This window comes from Copadichromis virginalis, linkage group LG4 (genome assembly GCF_057382275.1).
Source record: "Copadichromis virginalis isolate Kocher_CV1m ecotype Utaka linkage group LG4, C_Virginalis_male_GT1.1, whole genome shotgun sequence".
NCBI lineage: Eukaryota > Metazoa > Chordata > Actinopteri > Cichliformes > Cichlidae > Copadichromis > Copadichromis virginalis.
This window is the reverse complement of record NC_140621.1, coordinates 13,984,713-14,003,815: the sequence shown is the minus strand read 5'-3', so window position 1 is coordinate 14,003,815 and position 19,103 is coordinate 13,984,713. Positions and strand designations below refer to the sequence as shown.

The 19,103-nt window shown below is 42.5% G+C and overlaps 1 protein-coding gene across 1 annotated transcript; it reads left to right on the top strand.

Moving 5' to 3' along the window:
* The first annotated feature begins 1,255 nt into the window (after positions 1 to 1,255).
* LOC146711021 (adenylosuccinate lyase-like) lies at positions 1,256 to 8,981 on the top strand. The gene is made up of 12 exons (XM_085453696.1): positions 1,256 to 1,513; positions 3,120 to 3,323; positions 3,411 to 3,455; positions 3,772 to 3,851; positions 3,963 to 4,134; positions 4,233 to 4,279; positions 4,391 to 4,481; positions 5,381 to 5,450; positions 5,530 to 5,668; positions 7,752 to 7,932; positions 8,247 to 8,423; positions 8,570 to 8,981. Exons 1-12 carry the CDS (start codon positions 1,394 to 1,396, stop codon positions 8,654 to 8,656), a joined length of 1,413 nt encoding a protein of 470 aa, XP_085309822.1. The 5' UTR covers positions 1,256 to 1,393; the 3' UTR covers positions 8,657 to 8,981.
* The last annotated feature ends 10,122 nt before the right edge of the window (positions 8,982 to 19,103 follow it).

The window sequence follows — 19,103 nt, the reverse complement described above, 5'->3', positions numbered from 1 at the left end:
CTGAAAACTGTTATTCAGGTTGCCCTAACAAAACCAGTTAGCAGCTGTAGCTGTGAGAGGTCATTTAGTGTCTTGAGTCAGCTCCATACCTGGCTGAGAAGGACCATGGGTCAAAGCAGTCTCCAGCACCTGGCTGTGATGTCAGTTGAGAAAGAGATGCTTGAGAGACTTGACCACCAAAATGTGATAGATTTGCCAACCTCAAGGTGAGGCGACATAGGTTAAAATAAAAGAAAAAAATCTGGAGAGCCATAGTAGTATCTGCAGTAAAGATCTTTTCATACATTGTATACATTGTACCAGAGGCCAAGGTGTCTCAATTTTTCTAATTTTTTAATAATATTTTGTACATTTCAAGGACTCTTCTATTTTTGGAGTGTATTTTTTATGTATCTGCATTATATTATACATTCACTTTAAAAGTGAATCTCTGTCCAAAAAATGCACTCTGTTTACTTTTTACTCACTATGAGCATCATTCATTATTCTCCCACAATAATTAAGGTTGGGATATGTATTTTTTTTTAAATTCCAATCCATTCTTCTTTTGCAGTAGTAGTCTTTAGCAGCATTTAAATAACCTTTATCAGATTTGATGGTTTTGTTACAGACTTTTCAAAAAAGTGTTTTGCTTTTCTTTCCCAAATGTGGGGATTAAATTGTGTTAAAATGTACAAAACAGTGATGCCATGTTTTGTGACGAGGACCCAGGCACAGAGAGACTTGATGAATTTAAGAATCTTATGATTTAATAAAGAAATTTGCAGACTTGCACAGAGAGGGTAAAATTATGATGACTGATAATGGAGATGAAGACAACAGACGATGAGGACAGGGAGGAACAGGGGTTTAAATGCACCAAGGAGACAGTCAGAGGGAACTCGGGAGAACGGGAGACATTTAAGGATGCAGGGACTAACAGAGACAGGGAAGAAGTCTCATCATGACGAGTAAAGTTTACCTTGCCTGGATGGGCAGCTCTCTGGGTGCTCAGCACCCCCAAAGCTCTGATCCTAGAATCGCCCCTGGGGTTAAATCTGAAATTAAACAAATGGGAGATCTTACCCTTAACACTAGATTTACCATTGTTGTGAGTGCGCGCTAGTGATGTGCATTTATACAGCCGTATTTCGCACATGACTATGAAAGGCGGAAGAGAAAGTAGTTCCTTTGAATGTAGACAATCCGAATGTTATAGTTTCTTTCCACTGTGTTCCTGTTAATGATAAACTACAAATTTACTGTAAATTACTAAAATATCGATATTTTAATGTGAGAATTGATTCCAGAACATAAATGATTGGTATCGGAGGAATCGATATTTCAGGATCGATCCGCACATCACTACTTAATATCCTGTCGCTACCCCGCAGTGTTCACTTTTCTAGCAACCATGGCCGGAGCCGGAGAGCTGTCCAGCTACGCCAGCGAAGAAATGCACTACAACTTCAGCGACAAAAAGAAGTTCATCACCTGGAGGAAGCTGTGGATTTTCCTCGCCAAAGCGGAAAAGGTTTGATATAATGATCTGCTGATACAAGCTTATGAAAGAAGTCCGCGACCTTTACAGAGCCCTATCAAGTTTCCTGCTCTAAACATAGTTATAAGGAGGTCTTACGAGTCGTGTGGATGCTACCCGGTGCTGACTGAGCAGACTGTTACCGTCTTTGTCTGGAGGTCATAGGTCATATTTTAAATGAACATTTGGCTACGTCCACACGTACCCGGGTATTTTTGAAAATGCAGATTTTTCTATTTGCACCTTTTGTCCACACGTAAACGGCGTTTTCGGTCACTGAAAACGGAGATTTTTTTTTTTTAAACGCCTGCCAGGGTGGATATTTTCAAAAACTCCGTTTTTGCATTTAGGTGTGGATGAAGAAAACGGGAGAAAATGCAACATCAAAGTGTGCGCCATTTTTGACGTCACACTGTGCGCCACGTTATTTCGGGAAAATGAATTTCAACAATCCTGTTACTGTTAATTGTACTCTCTGCAGTGTCTAAATGCTTAAATATACACAGTTACTGCCCCTCTACACATAGGACTCGGTTCTGCTTCTATGCCCCATCTTTGTTTACTTCTAGACTTCTGATTGGCCAACATTTCTACGCGGTAGGAATATATCGCCAACTGTTGCTTTGGCATGTTCCTAGCAGCGTTTTCCTTCATTTTTGCGTTTACGTGTGGACGGGATTATTTTTTTTGAAAACGGAAAATCTGTTTTCAAAAATACCCGTCAACATTATTATGAGATTCTAAAATTGAAAATCTGCAGTTCGTATTTTCTATCGCAGAGCCACGTGAGCTTCAACACGCATGCGTACATGTTCTGAATCATTTGAACAGCTGCTGCTCTCTCGACAGCGAATGTTCCTGTGAACGAAAAGCTCTTCAAGTGGGAAAATTGGTAACAGTTACTCTGGCTAAATGCTGTTGTGTTTGTGCTCTCTTTTCTACTGAGGTTTTATTTGACCAGTCTGACCTATGACCCCTTTGACTGGACAGAGGTACTTTATTATCTGGAACCTTTCTGTACTGCTGTAGGAATCACGTGACTACGGTGTCCCAACAGAATACAGTCCAGTCTAATCAGCATATTGAGCGCCTGTGCCTCCTCATGAGGACAGCACATGATGATCAAAATAATTTCCCCCAGGGATCAATAAAGTATTCTGATTCTGAAAACTGGAGAAAAGAGATGCTAATAGACAGACTACTGACTAATGAACAGCAGGCTGTTTGCTATCAGCTTAGCAATGCAAGTCACTGACTTTTACCCAAACATCCTTTCCATCAACAGAAGAGCCAATACTGCAAATATGTGTATTTATAATAAAACATGTATTTACATAAAAACGTATTTGCATTTGTAACTGTTGATAAATATCTTAAAAGTAAAGAACTGTATTATCAAGAGTCAAAAAGCTCCACATAAAAAGTTGTAAGCAGCTTATAAGTAAACTCTGAAAATGAATGAAACCCTGCAGGAAATGGTTCAGAATTCATTCTGTAACTACAAGCACTTTTGTTTTGCCAGCTCTAAACTTTGCGAGTTGCTTGTAGGAACTCTTCCTGTTTGTCATCATGTCTCTGTGTTCAATGTTCTCCTCCTCAGGCTCTGGGTCTGCCCATCACTGATGCTCAGATTGCAGAGATGGAGAGCCATGCAGAGGACATTGACTTTGCCATGGCGGCTGAAGAAGAGCGAAAGCTGAGGCACGATGTCATGGCGCACGTCCACACCTTTGCACACTGCTGCCCCACAGCTGCTCCCATCATCCACCTCGGAGCTACGTCATGCTATGTGGGAGACAATACTGTAAGTAGGACTATTGCATAAATAAACCCAGCAGTGATGAGTTTTGACTCTTTAAAGCTTCTCATGTTTGTCATTTCTCTTCTTCAGGATCTCATTGCCTTGCGTGATGGCTTCAACATCCTCTTGCCTAAGGTGAGACTCACCTGTTTGTCCAGAAATTCTATGAAAACAGTGCAAATGAATATATTAATATCAAACAAGCTTGTCAGCTAGTTTTTTGGTTTTTACAGTGAGTCCATTAAAAAAAACAGGGCATTTTCATTGAATTGAATTCATGAAAAAATATATTTAAAGATTACAGGACAGGCTATCCAACATATTGGTCACATTTATTATGCATCTTCACTGCTTCTGGGAGCTAAAGATCAAAGCTGGCTGTTTGTAGCCCACGATGTAAAATAAGTTTGACACCCTGATTTGCATCATTAAAGGCTTGTTTTTCCTGCAGCTGGCCAGAGTCATCGACCGGCTGGCAAACTTTGCAGAGGAATACGCCGACCTCCCCACGCTCGGCTTTACACACTTCCAGTGAGTCCGACTGCAGCTGCAGTGTTTTCATAGGCCTTCATCAGACTGATGGAGCGGTCTAACTTTGATGTCAAACACACCCACTGTGCCCCTCTCCTGCTCTCTGTACAGGCCTGCCCAGTTGACCACAGTGGGGAAGCGAGCGTGTCTGTGGCTGCAGGATTTGGTGATGGATGTGAGGAACCTGGAGCGAGCCCGCGATGATCTACGTTTCCGTGGAGTCAAGGGGACCACAGGCACCCAGGCCAGCTTCCTGCAGCTCTTTCAAGGGGACCATGACAAGGTATAAACAACCATAAGAACCACGTGGGTGATTTCTGAAGTCCCACAGCACCGTATTGTGATGACTTTTTAATGTCAGTTTTCCTTTTGTGCCACCAGGTGGAAGAGCTTGACAAGATGGTGACAGAGATGGCTGGCTTTAAGAAGTGAGTATCAAACTCCTGTCTCCAATGTTGACTGACATGTTTTTATAACATGGTCCAAGCAGGAACAGTTTGAAACACAGGCTATAACTCATTTGTTCCATTCTTATCCAGAGCCTACCTGGTGACTGGACAGACGTACAGTCGCAAAGTGGACGTAGACTGCCTGTCCACCCTCACTAGGTTGGGAGCTTCTGCGCACAAGGTGAGGAAATGTCTCCATTTAGTGGTGGTTAAAGAAACTTGGGCCTTGAGCTCAAGCTTTTCAAAAAGCTGATGTAACTGAGTCTAGGGCTGCACGATTAATCGTTAGAAAATCGCGATCTTGATTCATACTTATGTGCGATCTCATTTCCAAATGACAACGATTTAAAAAGGAAAAAAAAAAAAGACGACGATTGTATCGCATTTTGATCCGGGACGTAATCTGCATGAAAACAAGCGCTCACTCTTCCTGCTCAACAAATGACAAGGGCGGAGCCTTATACCACATGATACAGAAGCTGTGCCGTGTGATGCTAAAATTAGCAGGGAAACAACGGAGTGCACGTCAGGGATGACGAGAAAGTGACAGGAGAAAATCCGTCCCGGTCAACCACCCAAACATCAATAGCGAGAACCTTATACAGCGCTTCCCTATACACGTCGAACTCCCGCAGGCACAAAGAAATTACGGAGGCTATCACTTATCACCTGACCAAAGATATGGCTCCATCAACACTGTGCAAAACGAGGGATTTAGGAAAATGATCAACACCCTAGACAAACGCTACACAGTGCCGTCCCGCAACTATTTTTCTATTGTTGCACTACCTGCTCTGTACACGCAACGGTGGAGACGGAATTTCAAGCAGTACAACAGTTTGCAGCAACAACAAAACGTGAGACATTTGTTGTTTTGATGTTTATTTATTGTTTTTATGTTCAGTCTCAACTGTTATGAAGTTGATGTGCAGTTAAAAAGTGCAATAAATATTTATACTGGAAAAGAAAATTGTGAGAGAATCGTGATCTCAATTCCAAGCCAAAAAATCGTGATTATAATTTTATGCAAAATCGTGCAGCCCTACCTGAGTCTAAACTTTTTGCTGTCATCTGCTGTAGATCTGCACAGACATCTGCCTGCTGGCCAACCTAAAAGAGATCGAGGAACCTTTTGAGAAGGAGCAGATTGGTACGTTCGCTCATTCAAAAGCACTTTTTCACCTGTTAAACTGTGCCTCAGCCTAAAGCTTTGCCTGCTCCTCTTCCAGGTTCCAGTGCTATGCCCTACAAGATGCATGCAGAACGCTCCTGTAGCTTGGCCCAACATCTGATTGCATTGATGGCCGACCCCCTGCAGACTGCCTCGGGCCAGTGGCTGGAGAGGACACTGGATGACAGCGCCAACAGGTCAGCCCACACAGACACACTTGCACTGCTGTGAATTTGGTATGATGCAGTTCTCCTCTGTGAAGTAGATATCACATCAGTGTGGAAGCGTACAATAAATAGTAGTGAACAATGATTCCCAATTACAGGGTTTGTACAGGTGCTTGAAATCCTTAAATGCTTGAATTTTAATATTGTCTTTTCAAGGTTTGAAAAGTGCTTGAACTTCAGATGTGGAGCTTAAACGTTCTTGAAACTGTATTTCACTCACCACAAATAACTCTGAATAGTTTTCTTATCAGATAGAGAAATTAAATGAGTTGCAAAGTGTAAAAGCAACATTTCTCCGCCCGGGCTGCCGTGCACCTCTGCATGTCAGTCCGTTTCTAATGTCTGACTCTGCCCCGCACAGTCAGGGATGAGTGCACTAACATGTTGGTGTTTTAATGATCGTTTGATGGAAAACGACAATGGCGGAGTTTGCGCTCTTGAGACACATGACAGGAGAGTCCTAGTTAATAATTTTCAAGAATGTATACATGACACATGCCAATTTTTAAAACTATTATTATTTTGCTAGCTATCAAATTTTCTGGAGAAATGATTGAAATGCATTGAGTGTAATGCAGTATGGCAGCGCTATTACAGTAGTTAGTTATGGCATTGTGATTTATGGAATATGCTGTAAACTTAGCTAACATTACTTGGCAGTAGCAGTAATGTGAGTTACTTCACTCAAGTGAAAGCTTTAAACATTAGCCTGATACTTAACTAGCCAGCTTAAGGAAATGATGATAATAAGAGGCACTGATCCATATGGGCACAAAGAATGGCCACTTTTTTGTGCTACTGAAGTTCCCTGGCTTTCATTTAATCGGTTTATTGTGAACACCTACACATTAAACAACTTGAAAATGATAAATGGCTTCAAGCTCAGACTGAGGTCTGTGGGGCACTATCAGCCACTGAGACAACAGACAAATATGTTTTAATATATGAATATTTCATACTCTAAGGCTGCCTGTTTATTAAAGGGAGATGAACAATTCATTATGTTCAAAGCGTCTCCCAGTCAGTGCTGTTCCCATGACTGTCTTACTGTGCATGTTATTAGTAGAGATGGCACGATACCACTTTTTTATGTCCGATACCAATATCATAAATTTGGATATCTGCTGATACCGATATGAATCCGATATAGTGTTTTTTGTTTTTTTTTTTTAATCAACAAAACTGTTTTTTAAATATCTTGCTGCATTTTGTATAAGTTCATACTCAAGTTTAAAACAACAACAACTACACTAAAGCTATTCTGTTATACCTGTATGCAAAAAAAAAAAAAAAAAAAATTTCATAGTTCAGCAATACTGATCAATCTAATAAACTTAAACCTACACCATCCTCCCTATTCTGGTATTTTACAGAGTACTTAGCGTAAATATTAAGCAACCTAACTAATAGGGTTCCAACTCCCAGCAACAACAAAAATAAATAAAAAATAGGGAACCACCCCTCACGCTCCACCTCATGATGCTTAATCGACGTAATCAACCTTAATTTGATGCAGTGTGGAAATTTTTTTTTCACAGAAATCAATTATTTTTCAAGAAATATTAAATAGATTCAACATCTTTCTTCACCAAAATTGCAGACTGCACAGATGGTACCTTCCCAAAGGAAAATGTACTACAGCTTACTAGGATATAGATAGATATATATATATATTTGACCCTGAAAAATGCATATGAACCCTGCAATTAGGAGTGAGTAGCCCACGTGGAGTGCCACAGTGACTGCCCACTGTTTTTAAAAGGGGATTTCTCCTTCATTTTCCCACTGACACTTAAGGAAATCCATGAGAGTTTGAGGCCTTGAACCAAGTCAAACAGCTAAGAGGAATTGTGGCCATAAAGGGAAAACTGAGGGGGGGAGAAAAGAAATCAAGAGTAAAAGACTATGTACATAATTGCGTTAATGGTTAAAGAACTACACATCCTACAATGCATTGCACATTGTTACCCAGGATTCAGTGGTTGAGTAAAAAGCTGTTACTTGTGATTACTGATGGTTTCTTTCCTCTCTTCTCTGCCTTGCTCCTGTGCAGGAGGATCTCCCTGCCCGAGTCCTTCCTGACAGCAGACATCATCCTCAGCACGCTGCAGAACATCACAGAGGGTCTTGTGGTCTACCCCAAAGTCATTGAGAGAGACATCTGCCACAAGCTGCCCTTCATGGCCACAGAGAACAATATTATGGCGATAGTGAAGGCAGGAGGCAACAGACAGGTAGGAGAAAATGCCCTGTGAGGAATTCTCCTCTGTGAGTCAGAATGGACACATTAATAATAGTTTTGAACATAACTGGATGAATGCATTTTTGCTTGATCAGGAGAGATGGTTTACTGGGCAGAAGATGCCAGTGGTAACCAGAAAAACAGATGACTGAAGTGAGATCATCTTACTGACTAGTAACCAGTGTTTTGACCATTTAAATGAAGAAGCTGATTACCAATAACCAGACCTGACATGGAGACCCAACAACATGGCTGTTAAAGTCAGCTCCACCTTAATGTTTCTGTTTTTTCCTGTGTCTCCTTCAGGAGTGTCACGAGAAAATCCGTGTTCTCTCCCAAGAGGCAGCAGCTGTGGTTAAACAGGAAGGTGGAGACAATGACCTGCTGGCCAGAATCCAGCGAGACCCCTACTTTGCACCCATTCTAGGGCAGCTGGATGCTTTGCTGGACCCCAAGACCTTTATTGGGCGTGCTCCACAGCAGGTACAGCATGAACAGCCTTATTTTTGTTCAGTCTGACAACAGATGAATGTTTACAGCCAAGCTGCAGCTCCCCTATTACTGCAGCTGTGTCTGTTGCCCCCCCCTTGATGATAGTTTGTTTTCTTGTTCCTGCTCCTCTTCTTCAGGTGAAAACGTTCCTGGCTGAAGAAGTACGCCCCCTACTGGAGCCGTATAAGGCCAATATGGATGTCAAGGTTGAGCTTGTGCTTTAAAACATCAGTGATGTCTTGAGCTGGTTTTATGGTCGAGCAGAGTTTGCTGTCCACTCCACTCTAGGGACTGACCGTCTGTCTGCCTGGAGCGAGCTCTGTTGTCAGATGGAGGCAGTGCACAAAGTGTGTGGTACAACCAGCGTGTGGGCCGCTCTTGCTTGTACTGTTGTTGGTCAACCAGCCGCGGTGGAGAGTGAAGTTATAACAGATGAGATGAAGCGAGACTGATAAAAACAGTAAAATGTCCACTGCAGCCACTGTGTGTTTTTGTTTTTATCTTTGAAGTTTACACAGACGGGCCATGAGACCAGCATTACTCCCACTGACATGGGGAACACTTTGAGTGGCACATTTTGCAAATATTCTGAAGTAAATTCTGCGACCTTTAAATAGCCCTATCAAGTCCCCTGGTCTTAATAGACTGTTAGCGCACAGTAAAAAGAAATGGTGTATAAGTCAGGAAACACTCGGCAGTTCCAGAGTTGCATTTTATCAAAATAATATCAAGAAAAAAATCATAAGGAACCCCATGTGTTCCCTATACAGCAATACACTGAAAATTCGAAAAATTTTCATGAGGTTTTTTAATATTAGATAAATGCAACTGATAAGCACAGATTTTTCATTATTCTTATATGCTTGGGTCAGCGCTAATGGTAGCAAAGCTTTTTCTCTGCAGGGGTCTGGAAAGGATTTTCCAGGGTGTGGAGCTGGGTCTCCAATTCAGTGAGCCTGACCTCCAGAACTGTAAATACACAACATTCCTTTCAAGTATCATTATTGCCTAACAAGGCAGAGAAGTAGCAAAAGATCTGACACACTGATCACTGAGGAAAATACAGGACAAACAAGTGAAGGAGCCACAGGCTCAACTACAATCTGTGATAAGCTTGCAAATTCAAAAGGACAAAGTGAATGAATAATGTGAATATAATTACAGGTGATTCAACGAATTTGACTTTTTGCTGGCAATGTGGACCAAGCTCTCATAACGTGCCAGAATATCTTTTGGAGCGACCTCAGAGCTGTGGCATCACTCGGCATCATTTCATGGACTCGCCATAAACCGCTGTGAGAGCTTGTCAGCTTGGTGCTGAGGCCACAAAGAAGAAGCAGAGCCGTTTTACATAGAGAAGTCTACGAGATCAAAGGCTGACTTGTTGGCAAAAATGGATTAAAATTACACGAAATAACACTGAGGTGTTATTTTTGCAGTCCAGTACAAGAGCACCTGGCTGCAGCCACTGGGAGCACCATATTGCGACCTCCACACTAACCGGAATCACGTAACTTCGAAATAAATTTGGTTCTAAGTGGGTTTTTTTGGTTTTTTTTATAATTGTACAAACTAACAATTACAGCGCATATCTTACTAATCGAAAAGATATGTACACGTATAGGTGGTTAAGAACAAAGCAGCCATCGAACAAAAGAACACTATAGGTCAGAAATAAAATAAAGCAGCATACAAGTACATTAAGTGACCTTCAATATAAAAGTTAAAAAACAAAAGTACGCACACACAGTCTAGCTACATCAGTTGAAAAGCAGCATCAAAAATTCAAGTAAGGTGTGAGCTTTATTTAAGTTACACTTGTCTAATGAAACCTTCAATAGAAGGACTTCATTTTTAAAGCCAGCAAAAATCGGAGTAATTTTCAAGAAGCGACATTTATGAATGAAAAATTTTGCAACTATAAATAAGTTGTTAATTAATAATTTTTTTTATTTTCTGTTTGTAGGCAAAATCTAATTACTTGAAAGGTTATAGAAGGGCGCTCAATATTTTTAGAGGTTAACCAGTACTGAAAATCATCCCAAAAAGATCTGGAACTTTCACATGAATACAAAAGGTGCTCTGTAAAGAGTGCATGCGTTCGTATCTACAGGGTGGGCCATTTATATGGATACACGGTAATAACATGGGAATGGTTGGTGATATTAAAGTCCTGTTTGTGGCACATTAGTATATGTGAGGGGGCAAACTCCTCAAGATGGGTGGTGACCATGGTGACCATTAAGAAGTCGGCCATCTTGGATACAGCTTTTGTTTTTTCAATAGGAAGAGGGCCATGTGACACATCAAACTTATTGGTAATGTCACAAGAAAAACAATGGTGTGCTTGCTATTGTTAAAGTGATTTTCTTTTGCTTTAGGTGGAATTGGAAAAGAAAGATACTTAGTCAAAAACCTCGAGTTCTAATCTTTAAACAAATATTTTCTTTTTAATTGAGAAGGAAAAAGTTGTTTGGTTAGAATTGTCCTTAAAAATGTATTATTGCATGTCTTTCCTTTAAATTGACGATCATCAATAATTAATGACGGTTCACGAATTATAGAGGAAGAATAGGTTAAACTGGCTTAAGCCATCTGAGTCATTGCAGGGGGAATGGCTTTCACAACTTCAATGAATTTACTTTGAGTACATGATAAGCCATAATTATCTATGAATTTATTATACGATACTACATTGCCGTCATTGTCTAAAAGGTGTAAAACCGTCCAAATTCCATGATCCATCCAATCCTTATAAAAGATGGATTTTCGTTTTATCAAAATACATCTGTTGTTCCAAATTGAATTTGTATGTGGAGAAAAATTATGCTTGTTCTCCAGTACTGGAGAACCTGTTCATGAAACTTGGATGATTTAATTGGTAATTTGGAAATTTCAAAGTCGCTTCTCGAAAATTACTTTGGGGAAATAAAACCAAATACTGTTTGAATTATTTATGAAAGATTGCAACCATCTGAGTTTGATGGAACCATCCATTGCTTCAAAATCAATCGCATTCAAACCTCCTTCTTCAAATGACTTCACTACATCATTCTTCCTAATATAATGTTGCTTGTTTCTCCAAATGCAATTAAAGTTAATTTGATTTATATTATTGATTAGTCTTTTGGAAACATATGAACATTGTGATGGATAAATCAGTCGAGAGATACCTTCTGTTTTAGTAAGCAAGACGTGTTCAAAGATGGAGAGGTCTCTTTGTAACCAGCTGATTAAAATCTTTTTAGATTTCTGGGTAATATGATCAAAATTTAGATTTTCTCTATTATTTGTATTCTTTAAGATTATAATACCCAAATATTTAATTTCAGTTTTAATAGCTATGTTAAGAGAGATACTGGGTTTACAATCATGAATAGTTAATAATTCGCATTTTCTAATATTCAGGTACAAACCAAAGGCCTTTGAAAATAGTGAAATTTCATTTAGTGCGAGAGGAACCTGTGACATGTTCTTTAAAAAGTGTAGTATCATATGCTAATTGACTTATGATCAATGGGGCTCCCATCAAATTCAGTGGTTGAATATTTGGATTGTGTTTCATAAAAATAGCTAAAAGTTCTGTTACAATAATGAAAAGTAACGAAGAAGCTGGACACCCCTGACGGATTCCTCAACTGATGTTAAATCGTTTAGACCAGGGGTCTGCAACCTTTAACACCCAAAGAGCCATTTGGACCCGGGTTCCACGCAAAAGAAAACACTGGGAGCCGCAAATACTTTTTGACATCTAAAATGAAGATAACACTGTATATATTGTTTTTTACCTTTATGCTTTGTGTGAACAACTAAGGTGTGTTGCTTATGAAATCCATGAAGTGCTACAGAGAAAATTACATTTTATTTATGTAATTAACACATTTTGAACTCCTAAAGAAATATAACAAAAGGAAAGACACCCAGCTGCACTAAAATGATCCAGCAAATAAAAACTGTTGTGAGCCGCCACCCTCATATAGCCTTTGGGCTTTTGGAGCCTTGACCTGACTTTTAAAAAATAATTGGAAAAAAGCACTATGCTGCTAAAAGATGAAAAATAGATATTTGCAAAATTCTGCCTAAATATGTATTTTACCTGGTTAATGTGTGTGGAGGGCATGGTCTGCAGCGCCACTGCAGGGGAGGCGGACGCACCTGAGCGGGACCCGCAATCACGCCTCGCCGCCTTAACATCTGTGCTATCTATGCTGTTGTGTTGGTATGTGTCGGGCTGTGAGCTGCAAAGCTACAGCCGGCTGTATGCGTAAAGCAACCGTGTGTGAAAAGTGGTCAATAAAGAGAAGCTGAAAAGTGTGTTTATACAAACATCGTCGGGTCTGCCGTGATATGTTTACAATGGGACTTCTGCTCCTGAACCTCTGCGCACAGCGTCTGCAAATCCGGGCTGTACGAAGTCAGTTTCATCTTTACGCAGGACAGTAAGCTGTCATCTGTGAGGCGTGAGCGGTGTTTGTTTTTAACATAGTTCACGATGGAGAATAGCTGCTGACATAATGTGGATCCGAAGATAATTGGCCTACCTGGGGTTGAAAGTCTCGATAAATGCACAGCGTTTCGGCAGGTATGTCGGGTTCCGCCAGTGTGACGCTTATTTTGAGCGATGAAAAAATAATAGAATATAATTTTATTTTTATATTTCAATCTCACAATAATCTTCCAGAACTACAAGTTAAAAAAGAACTAACATAATCCATGATCCATGAATCCATGATCCAAGATGGCGCCGCGTATGGATGCCCTGGTGCTTCAGTGCGTTACTTCTGTTTTGTTTTTGTGCATAACTTCTGTGTCTGGGCACTCCTCTGGATATTCTTACACCAGAGAAGAGCTTCTTAACCACAGGACTACAACACCTGTGGATTTACTTCCAATATTTGTCGCATTTGCGGCAGATTTACTGCAGACTCTGATCAGGTAAGCGAGCCGGCGCACTCGTGCGTCTGAGGAGACGTGGACTGCGAACTGCTCTTCCTGGGATCTTCCTTTCCAATGTACGCTCACTCAGGAATAAGATAGATGAGCTGGCCCTGATGAGAAGCATGAACAGAGACTTTGCCTCCTCCTGTGTCTTATGTTTTACGGAGTCGTGGCTCTGTGAGGACATCCTGGACAGCACGCTAAAGCTGGAGGGCTTTCATCTGCTGTGCACGGACCGGCAGGCCTCTCTCTCTGGTAAGACCAAAGGTGGAGGTGTCTGCTTCTACATTAATAGTGGCTGGTGCACAGATGTAACAGTGATTGCTCAGCACTGCTCTTCCTCTCTGGAATACCTTTTTATTCACTGCAAGCCGTTTTATTCTCCGCGGGAGTTTGCTTCATTCATCCTGGCCGCTGTTTACATCCCGCCAGATGCGGATGCGCAGGCAGCTCAGTGCGCACTCGCGGAGCAGATACTGCACATGGAGCGGACATTCCCGGACTCTCTCATCATTGCTCTTGGGGACTTTAACAAAGCCAATCTGAGCCATGAGCTTCCCAAATACAAGCAGTATATTAAATGCCCGACCAGAGAGGAGAGGACATTAAATGGTAAATGGTAAATGTAGACCACTGTTACAGCACGATCAGCAGGGCCTATCGTGCGGTGCCCCGCGCTTCACTCGGACTTTCTGACCACGTCATGATCCACCTAATCCCCGCGTACAGACAGAGGCTGAAGCTCTCCAAACCTGTCGTGAGGACCAAAAAACTGTGGAGCAACGAGGCTGTGGAGGAGCTTCGCACGTGTTTGGAGTCTACAGACTGGGACACAATGAAGGCTGCTTCTAACAGCTTGGACGAGTTTACGGACACTGTCACCTCCTATATCCACTTCTGTGAGGACAGCATTGTGCCATCACGCACCAGGGTGAGTTATAACAATGACAAACCCTGGTTTACTCCTAAACTCAAAAAGCTGTGGCTGGAAAAGAGAAAGGCGTTCAGAAGCGGAGACAGGGACTGCTACAGAGAGGCCAAGTACAGGTTCACTAAAGAAGTGGACATTGCTAAACATCAGCACTCTGAGAAGATGCAGCAGCAGATCTCAGAGAATGACTCGGCCTCTGTGTGGAAAGGTTTTAGGAATATCACAAACTACAAGCCTAAAACCCCCCACTCCACTGATGACTTGCTCTTGGCCAACACCCTTAACGACTTTTACTGCCGTTTTGACGAGCCATCAGGCAGCCTTCACACCTCCAACGGCCCCAACAATAGAGGCACTTTGGACACTCATTCCCCCACCTCTCCCCCCTCCATAGAGCCATCACCACCTTCAAACACTTCACCTACAACACCCCCCTCCTCACCCCACACAAAAGAGGATTTCACACCACCTCCTCCCACCACAACTCTTCATATTCATGAAGCAGATGTGAGGAAGCAGTTTAAGAGTCTGAATGCTCGAAAAGCTCCCGGCCCAGACGGTGTGTCTCCTGCCACCCTCAGACACTGTGCACACGAGCTGGCCCCAGTGTTTTCTGGCATTTTCAACTCCTCACTGCAGGCATGTCATGTGCCTGCCTGCTTCAAGTCCTCTACCATAATCCCTGTCCCCAAGAAACCTAGGATCACTGGACTAAATGACTACAGACCCGTGGCTCTGACATCTGTGGTCATGAAGTCATTTGAGCGCCTAGTTCTCTCCCATCTCAAGACCCTCACGGCCCCCCTCCTGGATCCCCTGCAGTTTGCATACAGAGCCAACAGATCTGTAGATGACGCCATCAACATGGCCCTCCACTTCATCCTGCAGCATCTGGACTCCCCAGGAACCTACGCCAGGATCCTGTTTGTGGACTTCAGCTCTGCCTTCAACACCATCCTTCCAGACCATCTCCGAGGCAAGCTTTCCCAGATGAATGTGCCTGATCCCATCTGCCGGTGGATCACTGACTTCCTGACGCACAGGAAGCAGCATGTGAGGCTGGGAAAGAATGTCTCAGACTCCCGGACCATCAGCACCGGCTCACCTCAGGGCTGTGTTCTTTCTCCTCTGCTCTTCTCCCTGTACACCAACTGCTGCACCTCCACCCACCAGTCTGTCAAGCTAATCAAGTTTGCAGATGACACCACCGTTATTGGACTCATCTCGGACGGGGATGAGTCTGCCTACAGGAGGGAGGTTGAACGTCTGGTGTCCTGGTGCAGCCACAACAACCTGGTGCTGAATGCCCAGAAGACAGTGGAGATTATTGTGGACTTCAGGAAGCACACAGCCCCACTCCCCCCCATCATCCTGACTGACACCCCCATCACCTCTGTGGACTCATTCCGCTTCCTGGGTACCACCATCACCCAGGACCTGAAGTAGGAGCCCACCATCACCTCCGTCGTTAAGAAAGCCCAGCAGAGGATGTACTTCCTGAGGCAGCTGAAGAAATTCAACCTGCCAACACGGACGATGATGCAATTCTACACTGGAATCATCGAGTCCATCCTCACCTACTCCATCACTGTGTGGTATGCTGGAGCCACTATCAGGGACAAACAGAGACTGCAGCGTGTTGTGCGCTCTGCTGAGAAGGTGATTGGCTGCAGACTCCCATCTCTGCAGGACCTGTACACCTCCAGGACACTGGGGCGTGCAGCTCGGATCTTAGCTGACCCTTCTCACCCTGGACACAGTCTGTTTGACCTGCTCCCCTCAGGCAGGAGGCTCCGGTCCATTCGCACCAGAACCTCTCGCCATAAGAACAGTTTCTTCCCCTCTGCTGTTGGACTCATGAACAATAAACGTACGACTGTTCCCACCACTAACACATGACCCTACGCTGTGTTCACTGCATCATTCCATGTTTGGCACTGATCACCACCTGCACTCATGTATATATCATGTATATATCTATCTACTTAGCACTTTTAATTCTTATTCTTATTTTTATTTTCATGTCTATTTAAGCGTAATTTATGACAGTATGTTTGCACTGAAGCACCGCAGCAATTTCCTAATGTTGTAAACCTGCTCAACATTTGGCAATAAAACCCTTTCTGATTCCGATTCTGATTCTGATTCTGAAAATACACCTCAGCTAAATACTTCTAATTTATTTTCCCAAACCACGCGGAGCCGCGCTATAAGGACTAAAGAGCCGCATGTGGCTCCGGGGCCGCAGGTTGCCGACCCCTGGTTTAGACGTTCCAAAAGGTAAAGAAATAGAACTATTGATGTCAGAGTATAATAAAGAAATTAAATCTATGAATTTTTTTTACCAAAACCAAAATACTGTAAAGCTTTTAAAATGAAAGGATGTTCAACCGTATCAAATGCTTTATAAAAGTCTAAAAAAAGAATCACACCATCATCTTCAATTAAGTGATTATAATCCAGTAGATCTAAACCAATCTAATATTATTGTGGACAGAACGATTCTTAAGGAACTAATAATCTGATCTAATCCGTCCTTTAATCAGTTTGCAATAACATGAGCAAGAATTTTATAGTCTGTATTCAATAGAGTAATTGGTCGTAGATTATCGATTAATCTTTTATCTTTACAAGGTTTGTGAATAAGGGAGATAAGACCCTGTTTCATTGTCGTTGCTAATGTTTCATTACTAATGATTTCCCTAATAGAAAAATTATTTTATTTCTTTCCGGAAGAATTTATAAAATATGGCAGTCAAGCCATCCTGACCAGGAGCTTTGTCCATTTTCAGTTTGTTTAAGGCTTGATCTAAGTCATCCAATGATATATCAGAATCACAAATTTCTCTGAATACAGAATCGATTTTTGGAATATAAGGTTCAATCTGATCAAAAAAAGTAAACGAATCAGTAATATTTATAAATAAATATTTAGATGAGTATAAATTTGAATAAAATTTATGTATTTCTTCTGCTATAGTCTTATGATTTGTGCATTCTTCCCCATTTAAAATTAATGTATTAATAGATTTCTTCTCTTGCCTCCATTTCTCCAGATTGTAGAAATATGAAGTACTTTTTTCACCTTCTTCTATCCATTTTGTACGAGCTCTAATGTATGCTCCACGAGCCTTTTTCTTGTATAAATCATCTAATTGAGCCTGTAAAGACAAAAAGGATTTCTTATCAGCCTCTGACATAAACTGTCTATTACAATAGTTATTTATATTGTAAAGTAATTTACTTTCAAATTCCTTTTGTTGTCTACTTTTCATTTTACTAAACGTAATTGAAAATTCTCTAACTTTAAATTTAAAAAATTCCCATCTGTGTGTGTAAGTACCAATTGGTCCATCATTGCAAATGTTATGGAGGAGCTCTTTAACTATCTTACAGTTTTTTTTTAATTGGTTTGGCGCAGTTTTCACAAGTAATTGGTACATTTTCAAAACTCTCAGTACTTATATCACAACATATCATCAAAAGTGCACCTTTTTCTTCACACCTCCTCTATTCACCCTGCTCACTCCTCCCCACCCCCAACAACAGCATCCAATACACACTCAACACAAGGCTCCAGTCTGTGTCTCTCAACCACCCAGGTTAGGAGGGAACTGAGGAGGATTAAAGCCAAGAAGGCAGCGGGTCCAGACGGCATCAGCTCAAGGGTCGTCAGGTCCTGCGCGGACCAACTGTGTGGGGTGATGGAGCACCTCTTCAGCCTGAGCCTGAGGCTGGGAAGAGTCCCACAGCTCTGGAAAACCTCCTGTGTTGTACCAGTGCCAAAGACTTCACACCCCAAGGACCTCAACAGCTTTTCTTCTCTTATGTCAGAGCCAGCTACAGGTGGCTCTGACATCCCCCCTGATGAAGACCCTGGAGCAGTTGGTCCTGGCTCAGCTTCGGCGCCTGGTGAGCTCATCATTGGACCCACTTCAGTTTGCCTACCAACCTGGCATTGGAGCGGATGATGCCGTCATCCACCTCCTACATCGTTCCCTCTCTGTGAGAATTATGTTCTTTGATTTCTCCAGTGCCTTCAACACCATTCTTCCCATGGTCCTGAAGGACAAGCTGGAGAACTCTGGAGTGGACCATCACCTCACGACCTGGATTTTGGACTACCTCACCGACCGACCACAGTATGCGAGGGCTCAGGGCTGTATGTCGGACAGGGTCGTCTGCAGTACGGGGGCCCCACAGGGAACGGTCTGGCGCCGTTCCTCTTCACCATCTACACTGCAGACTTCTCCCACAACTCCACCCAGTGCTTCCTGCAGAAGTTCTCTGATGACTCTGCAATAGTCGGCCTCATCACTGATGGGGACGACAAGGAGTACAGAGGAATGACTCAAGACTTTGTGGACTGGTGCCAGCTGAACTACCTCCAGATCAACGCCAGTAAAACCAAGGAACTGGTGGTAGACTTCCGCAGGCACAAACATCCTCCACTGCAAACACTGAACATCCAAGGTATGGACATTGAGGCTGTGGACAGCTACAGGTACCTTTGTTCATCTGAACAACAAACTGGACTGGACTCATAACTCAGACGCCCTCTACAGGAAAGGGCAGAGCAGGCTGTACCTGCTGCGGAGACTCAGGTCATTTGGAGTGGAGGGCCCACTCCTGAAGACCTTCTATGACTCTGTGGTGGCCTCAGCCATCTTTTATGGAGTGGTCTGCTGGGGCGGCAGCATCTCTGCTGGGGACAGGAAGAGACTGAACAGGCTGATCTGAAGGGCCAGCTCTGTTCTAGGATGCCCTCTGGACCCAGTGGAGGTGGTGAGTGACAGGAGAAC

What these genes read in the sequence shown, in the direction of transcription:
- LOC146711021 (XM_085453696.1), top strand. Translation starts at nt 1,394, where the DNA reads ATGGCCGGAGCCGGAGAGCTGTCCAGCTACGCCAGCGAAGAAATGCAC. An exon ending in GCTATGTGGGAGACAATACT is followed by an intron (nt 3,324 to 3,410) that starts GTAAGTAGGACT and finishes TCTCTTCTTCAG; the next exon opens with GATCTCATTGCCTTGCGTGA. An exon ending in TGGGAGCTTCTGCGCACAAG is followed by an intron (nt 4,482 to 5,380) that starts GTGAGGAAATGT and finishes CATCTGCTGTAG; the next exon opens with ATCTGCACAGACATCTGCCT.